Source organism: Meira miltonrushii (genome assembly GCF_003144205.1).
Source record: "Meira miltonrushii strain MCA 3882 unplaced genomic scaffold FA14scaffold_2, whole genome shotgun sequence".
In the NCBI taxonomy this organism is placed as follows: Eukaryota; Fungi; Basidiomycota; class Exobasidiomycetes; order Exobasidiales; family Brachybasidiaceae; genus Meira; species Meira miltonrushii.
In genome coordinates, this window is record NW_020289944.1 from 158187 (window position 1) to 172124 (window position 13938).

The following is a 13938-nucleotide window of genomic DNA, read 5'->3' on the forward strand; positions in this document are numbered from 1 at the left end:
CCATGATTGTTCTTTCAATGCAATTTGTGGCCCGTCAAGTCTGGCTTGAATAGATGGATGAATGCACTTATAGAAAGAGTTAACATGCTTGCATGCTTGCGTAGGGATGGTTGTCTTACGCGTTTACGCCTCATTTCCTAACACGGGAGTCAGTAATTCTTTCTGTATGCGTCAATCATTCACCCTGTGTCCATGTGCTACGTCTTGTCTATCGGCCAACTTTCTTTCTTTTCTTTATGCGCCACGCCCGTGGTACACAGTCACTAGTTTCCCCGCATGAATACAGCAACGGGATCAATCCTGAAAACGTGTACAGCAGGCACGTCAACAGTGTTTCACCCTAGCCATGCGGATCATACATGAACGGTTGTGATGATGAATGAAGTCACATTAAAGATCAATAGCACCCACTCAAAAGCAGCCCATCCATTCCACCCCATCTCTCTTTTCTTCTCTCCATCACCTCATCTAGTCTCTCTCCAATCCACTTTTTTCAAAAAATGAAATTCTCAATCGCTTCCCTTTTGGTCACCTTGACAATGGGCTCAGCAGCCATGGCAGCCGTTGCACCTGAACCTGCAACTCGGGTAGAAAAACGTCAAATTCCAACAGATCCAGCAGCACTTTCAAGTTTATTAGCCAACCCTTCTGCCGCTTTTGCAGAAGCAACTTCACTTTTGGCAAATCCTCAAGTTTCTTCCGAATTTCGTCAATTGGTTACAGCTTCTTCTTTTGAAGCTGAAGTTTCTTCCGCTTACGTTCAACAATTAGGTACTAAAACAGGTGAAGCAGCTCTTTCATCTTACAAAGTTATCGTTAATAGCTTATTGGGAGAATCAACTTCTGCCGCTGGATCTTCATCAACAAGTGCTGGTAGCTCAAATTCCGGCTCTGGCAGCAGCGGTAGCAGCGGATCCGGCCACAACGGTGCTTCAGGCATCCTCGCACTTTCTGCAATGGGCTCAGCAGTTGTTGTTGGTGCTGCCGTCGTTATGGCAGCACTCTAATGTGCATTGGATGATCAAGGAAATTTAATCTTAAATTGAATCCCACTCCTATGAATTATCTTTTATATTTTTATGCAGAATCATTAAATGTTTGAATGACGATGGAATTATATGCCCAGAAGAGAGAAAAGCTACTATACATTTTTTAAAGAGCCAAATTTTTGCATGTGAAAGCAGGGCGGGTGGAACCGCTATAATCGACAATAATTGCCTCTACAGCAGCATATAAACCTGGACCTAATAAGAATAGACCGACGGCAAAGACAAAGATGTGAATCAAAGTCAAAGCGATACGGAGAGGAGATGTCCATAGCTTGTTCTTGTACATATGATAATATGCAATGGACCAAAATAAGAAACCATATTGACTATCGAAAGCAGCACCCAATAAACTTAGGAAGTCACCCATTGATGGAATCACTTCACCGAAAACGAAGGCGAGCGCCCAAATGGCAAATTGCACCAATCCCCAGGCACCCCAACCGAGTACAGTGTTGCTGTGTTGATGACGAGATTTGCCCATGATAGAACGGTAAAGGAATTTACCGGTCACATTTGCATAGATTACGCCAATGACGGTCGTTGGAACGATTACAAAACCAAAACTGATTTTTTTATAATTTTCTTGTAAACTTCCAAAAGCAGGAGCTTCGGCATATTGACCAAGATAACGGAATCCAACGATTGCCGGAACGGTGAACAAGACGAAAGAAGCAACGGCAAGAGCGGCCAAAGATTTTGGGAAATCACGGGGTTGTCTCATCTCGGAGATAAATGTGGGGAACAAGATTTGTGGTACCCATAAGAAAGTGATGTTTAGCACTGCGTTCAAGCAATCAACCCAGGTAACACCTTCTTGTGGGAATGCATACGTGCGAACCAAGCCGACGGTTGGGTAATCACCTCCATATCCTGTAGCAGGATGATCTTCAATTCCTGCAAAGATCATAAAGAGTAAGATTGCAATACCCATGCATGCAGCGCTGAAGATGGACATCAGACTGACATGGTTAAGGGTACGTGGAAGAGAGAGCAAGATACTGATGACCGCAATGATTGCAGCGAATCCAACGGAGCACATTGAGTGATTTGATAGAGTGTTTAAGATTTTTGCACCAGTCAAGACGTGGAAACCCATTAGCAAGATATTGTTGAGCAATAACATAACTGCCGTTGCTACGTAAGCTGTATTGCTCTTTCCGAATAAGAGATAACCGATATCACAAATATCACGGACTTGCGGGTTTTTCATGATGAACTTCCACATTGTATAACTTGTAATCCAAAACAAAATCCCACTCAAGAAAGTAGTGATCAAACCTGGAACCCAACCCAATACCTTGATTGACCAAGCTTGAGCCATGATTGCCAAACAAACTTGATCACCAAATAAGAGTAATGCACATCTTTGCCAAGACATCGTGCGTAATTTGATATCATGAGTTTCTTCTTCGGCTGCCAATGCATCAAATGCGTCATCGGCTTCTAAAACGGTCACTTCTGCTCCGCCATCAGCAGAGATGAAATGACCTTTGTCATCAATATATCCTTTCTCCGAATCATCCGATCCATGTCGATGTAGGGCTGGAGGAGCATTGAGAGACATTGTGTGATATGGATAGAGTAGGTGTTCGTGTGTGTAAAGGAGAGGGAGGTTGGAGCGAAGGAAAGGGGCGGATGTTGCATCTACTTTATACCTTTTTAGTAGTTCTGGCGGGTACCTGTTTTCAGGTACAAATGAGGTACATCCATCCCAAACATTTAATTGTGGCTGGATCCTCAAAAAGAAGTTGAAAATTGGGTCTTTTCCTTCTTTTGCCGCCCGCCGACTTGATTCGGTCCAGGCTTGAGTACCGTTGATTTAAACCACGGCATTTTATCATCAAAGTGGGCTATCGAATTGATAATAGTTGGGAGGAGTAATAGGTCAACGAGCAGTGTTTATGCATACTCCATCCCGACATTTGTACTAGCGGTAGAATCAAACGATGGGCCTAGATGGTAGCAATGAATTAGTGGTACAGCAATAGCAGGCATAAGAGCAGTGTTCCCAATCCAATGCCCGTACTTTGACGCTATCAAAATTTCCACATTTGCAGGGATGTGTAAGACGTGATTTCAAAAACGATGGCGTGCGTACAGAAGTGGGATGTAGAGCAGTCGGGATTCACCTTTTCGTAGAAATGGCCGACGTGCAGGGTATCAGCTGTGTACGCGTCTGATAGGCCATTTTTATATGATGCGGAGAGCAAATCCTGCACAGCCCTGACAGCATTCTGTTTGGATTATAATGCTTTAAGAAGATGCTCTCGATGTTAATATGGCTATGATTATCTTGATAAGAAGGTACAATCACCCAAACAAGTGAATATAACTATCATTCTAGTTTGCTTTAGGAAGATGTCTCATGAAATAACCACAAGCGGTATTGAGTGATGCAGTATTGTGTAAAGGGTCTAAGCCACACGAAAGACTTTTGTTGACCCAAGGGTCTTAGAGGCACTTCGTCTGCACTGCACACTTCATAAACTAGAATCCTATTGTTACCTTGCGCTTTTAATACCGATTGAAAGAGCGGGGTAGACCGTTCAGCATACGATGATGAATGTTGCATGTGTGAATGCAGCTGATCAAGATGCATCTTGTAAGATTATATAATTCGCTACATGCAATGTATTGATTTCTGATGTTTGTCAAAGAGTTTAAGTAGCTCCTTGAGCATCTACCTTCATTTTCTCATTTCCATTGAATCGAACGCTAGTATAGATGCTCTCTTACACACGATAGCTCCCTCTTGTAGGTGTCATACATTGGTATTGGCTAGAATGAACACTTTCTATCCTTTTCATATAGGAACGCACAATGAATCTAGACACATTCATCATGAGCATATCTTATGGATAAACTATAACAGAAGTACGGATTGCTCCCTCGATAATGGTAATCATCATAGCAATCTTCTCTTTCTTCTTTGACGTGAGCGGGTATTTTTTTGTCTCCGCTCCGCCTATCTGCACCCCACCAGAGCATGAATGCACGGTTACACGCATAAAACCGGCCTGGGCGTAAAAGATGCCGGCTTTAGATCAGTGTGCATAAAGTGCTCAGCATAGATTAGCTCATAAATGCATTCGAGTGTTGGTCTTTATGATTGTTTCTTTTCTTCTTCCATTTCCACAAGCAATCAACACAATGACTTCAACGTCATCAAAATGCACTCTAACAGATCTACCATCAGAACTTCTTCATCAAATATTGGCAAAATGTGAACCTTCGGATTTAGGATCACTAAGCCGAGTGAATCGAAGTTTGCATGATTATATCCGAGATGCAGCACACTTATGGAAAGAAGTATATGCCAATCGATGGGATACATATTCAACTAGCTTTCAAGATCATCTTGTCAACCTGGGGTGCCCTTCAACAAGCTCAGTCACAATTGCCAATCCCGAACAGAAAAGCACACAAAGAACAAACAAAGTACCTTTCGATCATGCAAGACAAGTACAACGAAGAACGTGGGCAGAAAAGAGATTAAAGGATTTATACAAACGTCCAATAGACTTGTATGCAAACTACAATGAAACTCTTCGTGCTTTGATTGCGGTTGCTCGTTCCCGCTCTTTACGTAAAGCGTCTCAAATGGAAGCGGATACCGATGATGAGAACGAATTAGGCTTGAGTGCAGAGTATCTCACAACGCTGCTTACCAATCCAGAAAGCATGGACATCTTTCGCAAAGTGGTATACCCTCGCGATGATATCAAGCTGATACGTCAATGGCAATTGAAAAACCTTTCCGAACAACGTGAAAAGCTCAAAGGCGTTATGAAACGGGAAGAAAAGCGAGCCCGATCGGCTTCTTCTGGATCACCAAATACGGCAAAGAAATCAAAACGATCTCATTCTATGCAAGAAGGTATTGAGGGATCAAGTGAAGTAGCAAGCACCAGCTTGCTGTCCCCGCCAAAGAGAAGATCAGCTCGCGTACAACTACATGCATACCCTACCGAACTACACCATCTGCTTTATGATAGAGGAGGAAACAATCTCATCACACTTGATGACGGCACTGGTCTTGCCAACTTAGAGGCTTTAGAGCTTGTAGATGAGCAGCTGGCGGCACAATTGCATGTATTGCATGGTATTCATCCCGGCTTCCGTCCTTCTAACGAGAAACGATCGAACAATCGTACTACTGCGCGAGCTGATGGTGTAGAAAGTGAAAGTGATGATCCCGACTTCTCTGACCATGGCTCTATCCCTGAAGAAGAGGAAGATGAAGAAGTATCCGATACACATGATGAAGAAGAGGAGGAGCCGGATGAGATGCACCATAACATCTTTCGATTTTTCATCAATCAAATGGATATCAACAGAAGACCCAGGGAACCTGCTCTAGGCAGCAGCTTGGGACATCAAGGTAATCTACAACTACGTGGAAGGGCAAGAGAGATTGTGTATGATACTGCACGATATGGAGTAGAGAACAGCTTCGGCCCTCTTCGTGCTTGGCGGGAAAGATTTGTGAATATTGATGGACCAAGGATACGCTCAACGCAAGAATGGGAAGATGAAGAAGATGAAGAATGGCAAGGCGAATGGATTCTAGATGCTCGAGATTTAGAAGAAAATTTTGAAGTGATTTCGGAAGGAGAACATGAATCTGATGGACATCGGTCTGGGGAAGAGGAAGACGAAGGAGCTATACAAGACGCTTTGGCAGAGGGAGAAGATGAAGAAGCTGATCCGGACTTTGTTGGACATCAGCTCGATCAAGCTGATGAAGAAGAGGACGAGGATGACGAAGACGACGACGATGATGATGAAACCGAGGCATTGTTTGGTATTCGTGCTCTTGCTATTTCTATGAGTCGAGGATGCCTTCCATGGGCCGAAGCTGCACACCTGTCTGGAAAGATGAACAAAGGTCGTGGACAGTATGACCATACGAATGGAGAGACTGAATTGAATCAAGTATGGAGAATGGACAAGAGAGTTGATTGGGTCATCCTAGAAAGTATCATGATCGTGATGTATTGCAATATACGACATGCGGTTCTGAATCATGCATGGGGTAAAGCATTTCGATTACCGGGATTAGAAACGTCTTTGGTTGGTCGTGATCGATTTGCAAGGCAGATATATTTGGACAACGAACAATCTCGAAACAGCTATAATCCTGATGAAGCGTGGAAGAATGTGTTGGGATTACCGGTCGGATGGAATCACACTCGCGGTGCCCTTGATACACGGGACCCTGCTAATCATTCCACAAAGCCGCAAAAGCCATACGATTGGGCACACGTTGAGAGTACATGGATTGGTACATACGCATTCTTGGACTGGACAAAATGGGCATCTTTCAATGCTCGTGATCCGATCAGTCGTGGATTACCGGACCCAAGATTGAGTCATCATCAGGGAGCGCCAGAATTCGGCCCTTTCCCTTATGGACATACACAAGGATCTCCAAGTTTGGAAGGAGAACGTGAAGCGCTTGGTGATTGCTTACAATTGCGCTTGGAGCTCTTGCCGATGGAGGAACAAAGGTATTTCAATGAGAATGATCGATATGATTCCTTTTTCGAAGGGTATGATGACCAGCTAACAGACGAACAGACTGGAGAAAAGAAGTCAGAAGAGGGTCCTAGCACCTGTCAGGCATTCCAAAGTCCAGATCATTATCCAATCTTACGATTCCGCGGACATACACGGACGTATATTGATGAAGGTGAACCGATCCCACGTGGAGAATGTTATGGATCCGTTCGACCGATCTACGATACGGAAGATGATGATCCAGAGCTGTCCAAAAAGAGACCGCAAGATGTATGCAATCGAAATCGAGCAATCGTTGCATTGCATTGGGAAATCACCCATAGATATGACGGAGAAGATGCTTGGTCTTTGAGTGGCGTTCAAGCAGGACCTCCGGGTACACAATCGCCCATTTATGGTATTTGGGGTTCAGCACAAAGACGTGATAATATGTCACCTTGTGGACCGTTTGCATACTATCGTGTTGATGATAGAAAGTGGAAAGATTTGGATGCACAGCAAAGGGGTGCGGTTTGAGATTTCGATTGTATAGCATTTAAGGCACTTCTAGAGAATTTTATTTTTATCCATTTGTATTGATGGGCTTTTTGTGACCTGTGAGTGGATCCCATTCATACCCTTCTTTCTGCCAAGCCCATCGAAGGAAAGCACGAAGATCTTTGTCCAACGGTACAACCCGCTTCCATTCCGGTTCAAAGGCGGCGTCCTGGTTGGGATCTGCTTGCCAACCTTTGGATAAGCCAAGGAGCTGATCTCTGTGAAATATTCGAAATGAGTCCAGAGCGTAAGGGCCTACGCCAGGAAGATGTGCGATCTCCCAGCCTGGATTTGCAGGGTCACTTCCGCTTTCATAACCGGGAGCTCGTGCTTTAAATAGTTGATTGGGTTTAGGTGGCACTCTTTGCCATTCTTGTGCCATTGCGATCAACCGTTTTGCCCGTTGTTTATGTAGTCCGATGGGTGAGAGTATGTCTGTTAAAAAGCTTTCGTCTGCATATGCTAATTTGCCCGGAGTTGGATATAATGATAGTATTTTATTGAGAATCGGTCTGGCTTGTTTACCTCTTGTTTGATTCCATAAGATTGCTTGTACGATTAAGTGATATAAATTATGCTGTAATTCTTCTTGAATTAAGCCAAATGTTTCAGTATTTGATGGTGAATATCTCTCACTATTTCTCTTTGATCGAGATCTAGTGATCACCATACTCAATTACATGCTGAGCAAGTTAAGAACCAAGTGTGGAGAAGCCATCATTACCTGAAGCAAAACCGTTAGCGTAAGATTAAAAGGATCTAAAATTAGGTACATGACACATGACTGACTACGCTACTATAGCATACACAGCACCTTTGATCGAGTTCTTCTCATCAAAGGGGACGGTTCCCTTGGCCGATATGAGAAGGCTCCAACCACATTTTGACGCCCAATTGAACCGCGTAAAAAGAGGCAACTCCGCTGCATTCAAAAAGAAGACGCCCACAAACACACACACACACACACACAGATGGAAGGGCTAATTTGCCGCCCTTTCTTCATCAGGCGCAAGGATACCTCCTCTTTACTTCAACATCTCTTCCTTCAACTACCTTTTTGCTCAGTACGATCACGATTAATCGTACTATCCTATTCTTGCAAGGATAATTGCAAGTCGGATATTCATCATTCCGGAGAATTACAGGTGGGAAGCAATGGAATACAAGAAACAAAAGATTGCATACAGCTGACAACCTTCCTTCCCTCTCTCTCCAGCAAGAAATCGGCCGTTCGTATTCCGGCTTGTTTGGAACATCGACCGTCCATTGCGAGCGCACAACAAGCAATCACTTCCATTCGAAGGGCTTGTTCACCAAGGCCAGCATCGATTCATTCAGATTCGGAAACGGAGGTTCTAGGTGGCGGAACAACGATGTCGATCATCAATACGGAAGATAAAGTTCGAATTGGACAGCAAAACATAACTGTTTCAATGCTACAAGGACCTTCCAATCATGCTATTTGGAAAGCACGTCTATTGGCAGCATTAAATGCGGAAGATGAAATTTTATTTGCTGTTGCAACGGGAGAATGGAAATTGGATGATAATGGAATACAAGAAGGAGAAGAAGAAGCATTAAAATGCAAAAGAGCACATGCACGATGTATACCTTTGATCACATCCACTTTACCTGATTCAATTTATGCCATCGTAATGTCACAAGCTATGGACGCATTCAAATTGATGGAAGCACTTGATACCAGATTTAAACCTTATCCTCGTTATACTGCTGCTTCACAAGATTGATTTCGTTGCTTATTGTTTTGGATGTGTTTCTTCATTTGTATATTTTCTCATCATTTCGTTCTTTATACTTTATAATTTGTCTAATCACTGATACCATTTCTAGTATGTCACACGCTAGCCTTGTTGCTTATTTTCCGAGGTTGTGCTGCTTGTTTCCCCGCTTTCAACTTTCTGTCTGTCTCTTGTCAAAGGCGTCTCTTGCTTTAAACTGTGCCACTGAACAGCCGCCAGCCATAGTTTAAATCTCAATAATAAAAATAAAAAGCGGCGCGTTGCACTTAATGCAAGTGTACATCCGATAGGTAAACTTCTTCTTCCCCTCCCTCCCTCAAGAGGAGCAAAGAGAGATATCATCCAAATCCACATAAAATCACTCTTTAAGCTACTCCATTTCCGAATGTACTGTCGATCATCAAGATGAGTAGTACTTTGTCGGATTCAAACAGTTTACACAGTGGTACGTTTGTTACTTTCGGCAAAACAATCAACTAAATTATATTTCCGAACACTTTATTGACTAAACTTTATTGCATTTCCAATCAGCTTCACCTTCTTCCTCAAAAGAGATGCCTCGATCAAGAAAGCGTGGGAGAAATGCTAGTAGAGTTGGCATGGCATGTATACCATGTAAGTGTGCTGTCAAGGTTACTTCTTAAAGGACGATTGTCTGACAATCTCTCCACACAAATAACAGGCCGACAAAGCAAATTGAAATGTGATGGCAACAAACCTTCGTGTCATCGATGTGCAACTCGATCCCAGGATTGCTTTTGGGCTGCTTTGGATGGCAGATCAACAGAAGCAAAAAAGGATAGAAGAACATCCGATCAAGATGTCGCTGAATCATCTATCAGAGCTGAACGTGCGATTGACCAGCTGGAACTTCTAGCAAATGCTGCCGTAGAGGGACACTCATTCCCGCCTCCTTCAACAGCCTTACCCGGTCCATCTTCGATCACATCATCGATTGGTGACCAACTTCGATCGTCTCCGGCTTTATACCCTCAACATAGCCTGCCGCCACCTCCGCCAGCTTTTCAGCAGTCATACTATGGAAATCCTCATTTTTCCACAAATACGCATTCACCCAAATATCACAACCTGAACTATTATCAGCGGCATCTTCCTTCACCTTCGCCTATCCCACCTCCTGATTCGCATACTTATTTCTCCGCTTCAAGCTCTCTGAAGCCGATTCGATCACCGGCCGCATTCAGTCCAGCATCGCGACAAAACTTACCTCCTCCATCGCTCTTGACACCTCAGCCCAAACCGGATTCTCATGCTTCCCCATCATCCTTCTCGCAACAACTGGGAACGCCAGGTATGAATACGCCAACGGCATTAATGTCTGTTTCAGGCACAGATTCTGCCAATGTTCATCAACCGATGTGGTGGGAACGAAGAGGAGGAGCACAAAATATATTGAGAAGAGGAACTGCACTTTCACCTGCTGTAACAGATCCCTTGGCTGGATTTGATTGGTCTTCACTTGGTTTGGAACCGGAACATATGACGGATGATATGGTGGACATGCTGACTGGAAAAGTCGTTTGGGTTGATCCGCCAAATTCGATTCTTAACGGGAATACAAAGACGGATCCCATTCAAGCGATTGATGGAGGTGTGAATGCTGAGAGTGTTGTGGATTCGAATTCGGGTGCCTTGTTAACCACGCAAACAGAACAAGACTCAAAGACTGGTTCGTCAGAAGTTGTACGGATTCAATATTTCCGTTTGCTTGGGCCAACGGGTATTTCACCTGGTATCAAAAAGATTTCAATGGAATTGAAACTTACACCTTCTGTTCGCAGAGCTTTGTTCGACTCCAACTCACCATCCACCTCCAAACCAGGTGCTCAAAGGGTGGATTGGGAAAGACTGATAGCAAATAGTAGTGCGGCAGGAGAGACGGAAGATGTAGGGGAAGGGGAGGCACAATCACTCTCTGAAGATGATCTTGGCAATCTCAAATCAGGCGCAGAAAGTAGGCCTGAGTTGTTTGAAGGTGATGTACCAGCTCAATGGGTTCTCAATGAACTTTTACCGATCTTCTTTGATCGTCTTGGAGATCATTATCCGTGTTTGAACAGGGTTGGACTGGAATCCCGACTTGGCTTAAACAGCACAAGCCCTTCTCCGGCAAAGTCCGTTCCTCCGATGTTGATCAATATCATTTGTGCACTTGCAGCACGCTACTCCACCCATCCGCATATCACTGGAGGTCGATCTGTACAAAGAGCACATACGTTTGGCAAACAATTTGCACGAAAAGCAAAAGATTTTTTGGCAACTTCTTTAGCCGTTCCTGGAAGAACGACAATTTTGGCATTCTTGATGATTGCCTGGCACGAATTTGCATGCAATTTGGATAGTGCATTTTGGAATTACGGTGGAATGGCTCTGAGAATGGCAATCGATTTAGGATTACAGAGACATTTACCAACTGCCCGTGATACACGAGATATGGCCGATGCAGATTTGATCGATGACGCATTATTGTTCTGGTCTGTTTATCAGATGGACCGTATTCTTGTCGTTGGAACGGGTAGACCGACAAGTATCAAAGATCGTGAGATCACATGTCCAATGCCGAGTATCGTTGACTCTCCCGATAATGCGAACATCTTGTTTGCTTATTATATCCGCCATGTTCGAATTGGAGGTCGAATTGCAGAGACGATCAACGCTGTGCTTTTACCAGACGAATTGACGCGAGAGGAAATTCAAAAAGAGCTAGACGTTCTGGAATCGGAATTGATCGAGTCGTACGAAACGATACCATCTCATTTACGCTTAAACACCGTGAACTTCAAAGCATCAACGCAAAAGCACCTCTTTCTCGAATTTCATTTGTGGTTCCACAATTTGCTCTTTATCCTTAATCGATCACCAATTGTGGAAATGCGGAAATCACTTTTACCCCTGGATGCAGTCAAGGTTGTACGTAAATCCGTCCAGAGATGTGCGGATGTCGTTGCACTGGATGATGCATACGACAACAAAATCTTGGAAAGTGTTCCGATGGCAAATCAGACATTGTTCCTTGCAGGCTGTGCGGAATTGGAAGAATCTCAACAACATTTTGTCGATAATGGCAATGTTTTTCAAACCATTGCAAAGAATGGAGATGGAGGTGTTCCACGTAGTTCGATTCATTTGATGCGTGAGGCTGAAGATGGTTATAAGAAATTCGCAAGTGCATTGGAGAGAATTGCGATTTATTGGGATGGCGTTCGCTGGATTCATGGAGTGTTGACACAAAGACAGCTTGGCAGATCTCATACAGACTTGGTCGAGCTGGCCGTTGGAACCGATGCACTGGTGTCCAAACGTGAGCTTCGTCTCTTGCAACGTTTGCGTAGTGGAGAAGGGCGTGGGTCTGGTGCAGGTGTGGGCGAACAAGAAGAAGTAGGTGAAAGTGGAAATGGACATAGCAAACCCACCACAAGATCACCATCACGGGCGCCGCTAGAATTCTCAGATGTTGCTTCTTTGGACGAATTGGCTTCTCTACTGCCGCAAGTACAATCCATCTTATCTTCACAATATCCTACAGTTTCGACAAATTCACCTGCAAGAGTTGGCAATTAATCAAATTTCATGTCATGTATATTAAGAACTCATGTATAGTAGTATATTCACGGAATTGAAGTATGGGAAAATACGGTGACGATTGTGAGAAGGTGTGGTGTTTACCAAGCGCAATGGCCTCCATCGATTTTCAAGTCTGCACCATTCATGAATGTGCTGGCATTGCTCAATAAGTAAACGGCAGGACCTTTCAATTCAGAAGGGTTTCCGATACGTTTGAGTGGGTTATCATCTTCCCAACGTCTTAGCAAAGCTTGCTTGTCTGCTAATAGCAAGTTTGTCATTGCTGTACGAATGTAACCGGGTGACAAAGTGTTGACACGGATACCATATTGACCCCATTCAACGGCCAGGGAACGGCACATTTGCAGGCAAGCGGCTTTGGAAGAACTGTAAGCAGTTGTTGTGATTCCTCGGTTTGTGATTGAGCCACTGATACTGGCAATCAAGAGAATTGAGCCACCTTGACCGGTTTCTTTCATGATGTGAGCTGCTGACTTGGCAACGTTCATAGTTCCATCAACATTGATACGCATAACTCGATTGAATGCTTTCATGTCATAATCAAGAGCTGGTTGCTCGTCCATTACTCCTGCACAGTGTGCAATTCCCACGATTGGACGAGAGGATTGTTTGGCGAATTCTTGGAAAGATGATTCAACATCTTGTTCATTGCAAATATCCAATTGTTTGTAGTGAATTGATGCGCTGAACCGTTTTCCTTTTTCTTGCAGCGCCTTCCATTCTTTTTGTGATGGTTCAGGTAAGATATCACAACAGAACACATCTGCTCCTGATTCAACACATGCAGCAGCAATGGTAATTCCCAAACCACGAGCTCCTCCTGTCACGATGATTGCACCATGACTTAAAGAGAACAAGTTGGGAACTTCGGGTTCTTCGTGTAATTCTTGTACGACCGTCTCACGCGGTGGTGTTCTTGTTCCGCCGTATTGATTAGTGTTTGCATTGCTTGGCACGAATGGCCTTTGTTCTGGCAATGCAGTTGGTGCCATATTTGTAGAGATTGCAAAGTTGGGTGGTGGCATGAAAAGATGGATATGATATACACCTTATCTTTCTTTTATTTCTCGGCAAGATGGAATGTGAATGCCGAGTAAAAGATCTTCGAAACTTTGAGAATTGATTACACCACCTTCGGAAGAGGCTGTCTAATCCAGAAGTAGGATGATAGATGATTTATTTTCCGTTGAATGCTGTTTCGCCACCAATGCAATTTCCGACTGAATGGCAGCCGTACGGTATGCAGCCAACGGTCGGATGTAGGTATACATGCTGCATTTCCGACAACGTAATCATGCGCGTCAATAAGGCACAAAAGCAGTGTTCGAATAAAAACCGTTGAAAAGTGCAAGCAGGTTTCCGAAACTGGGGTCTCGGAAATACACTTGTAGAGCGGAGAGTGCCTTGCCTGCTCATATGGTCACATGAACAAAAGAGATATCAACCCTCCAACAAAGAACAAATTC

At 43.9% G+C, this 13938-nt stretch overlaps 6 protein-coding genes across 6 annotated transcripts; 3 read left to right on the top strand and 3 right to left on the bottom strand.

Annotated features, from left to right (window-relative positions):
- The first annotated feature begins 192 nt into the window (after positions 1-192).
- Positions 193-1272, top strand: FA14DRAFT_188638 (uncharacterized protein). Its single transcript, XM_025501669.1, has one exon. It carries the CDS (start codon positions 501-503, stop codon positions 1005-1007), a length of 507 nt encoding a protein of 168 aa, XP_025354858.1. The 5' UTR covers positions 193-500; the 3' UTR covers positions 1008-1272.
- Positions 1153-2613, bottom strand: FA14DRAFT_163923 (uncharacterized protein; the record flags this gene model as incomplete). Its single annotated transcript, XM_025499851.1, has 2 exons — positions 1153-2492; positions 2538-2613. The coding sequence occupies 2 exons, from the start codon at positions 2611-2613 to the stop codon at positions 1153-1155; spliced, it is 1416 nt and encodes a 471-aa protein (XP_025354859.1).
- A 1546-nt stretch (positions 2614-4159) lies between these two features.
- On the top strand, positions 4160-7108 carry FA14DRAFT_31712 (uncharacterized protein). The gene has a single exon (XM_025502174.1). It carries the CDS (start codon positions 4200-4202, stop codon positions 7083-7085), a length of 2886 nt encoding a protein of 961 aa, XP_025354860.1. The 5' UTR covers positions 4160-4199; the 3' UTR covers positions 7086-7108.
- A 53-nt stretch (positions 7109-7161) lies between these two features.
- FA14DRAFT_108615 (DNA glycosylase) lies at positions 7162-7728 on the bottom strand (the record flags this gene model as incomplete). The annotated part of the gene is made up of 1 exon (XM_025495844.1): positions 7162-7728. A coding segment is annotated over one exon (567 nt), but the record flags the coding sequence as incomplete, so codon positions are not given.
- A 1403-nt stretch (positions 7729-9131) lies between these two features.
- On the top strand, positions 9132-12515 carry FA14DRAFT_171332 (uncharacterized protein). Its single transcript, XM_025500325.1, has 3 exons — positions 9132-9311; positions 9398-9481; positions 9549-12515. The coding sequence occupies exons 1-3, from the start codon at positions 9272-9274 to the stop codon at positions 12446-12448; spliced, it is 3024 nt and encodes a 1007-aa protein (XP_025354862.1). The 5' UTR covers positions 9132-9271; the 3' UTR covers positions 12449-12515.
- On the bottom strand, positions 12500-13675 carry FA14DRAFT_31729 (short chain dehydrogenase). The gene has a single exon (XM_025502175.1). The coding sequence runs from the start codon at positions 13495-13497 to the stop codon at positions 12550-12552; it is 948 nt and encodes a 315-aa protein (XP_025354863.1). The 5' UTR covers positions 13498-13675; the 3' UTR covers positions 12500-12549.
- Positions 13676-13938: the final 263 nt, after the last annotated feature.

Excerpts from the sequence above, each read along its gene's own strand:
- FA14DRAFT_171332 (XM_025500325.1), top strand. The coding sequence starts at position 9,272 with ATGAGTAGTACTTTGTCGGATTCAAACAGTTTACACAGTG. Across the intron at positions 9,312-9,397 it reads TTCAAACAGTTTACACAGTG|CTTCACCTTCTTCCTCAAAA; the intron begins GTACGTTTGTTA and ends ATTTCCAATCAG. Across the intron at positions 9,482-9,548 it reads TGGCATGGCATGTATACCAT|GCCGACAAAGCAAATTGAAA; the intron begins GTAAGTGTGCTG and ends CACAAATAACAG.
- FA14DRAFT_31712 (XM_025502174.1), top strand. The coding sequence starts at position 4,200 with ATGACTTCAACGTCATCAAAATGCACTCTAACAGATCTACCATCAGAA.
- FA14DRAFT_188638 (XM_025501669.1), top strand. The coding sequence starts at position 501 with ATGAAATTCTCAATCGCTTCCCTTTTGGTCACCTTGACAATGGGCTCA.
- FA14DRAFT_31729 (XM_025502175.1), bottom strand. The coding sequence starts at position 13,497 with ATGCCACCACCCAACTTTGCAATCTCTACAAATATGGCACCAACTGCA.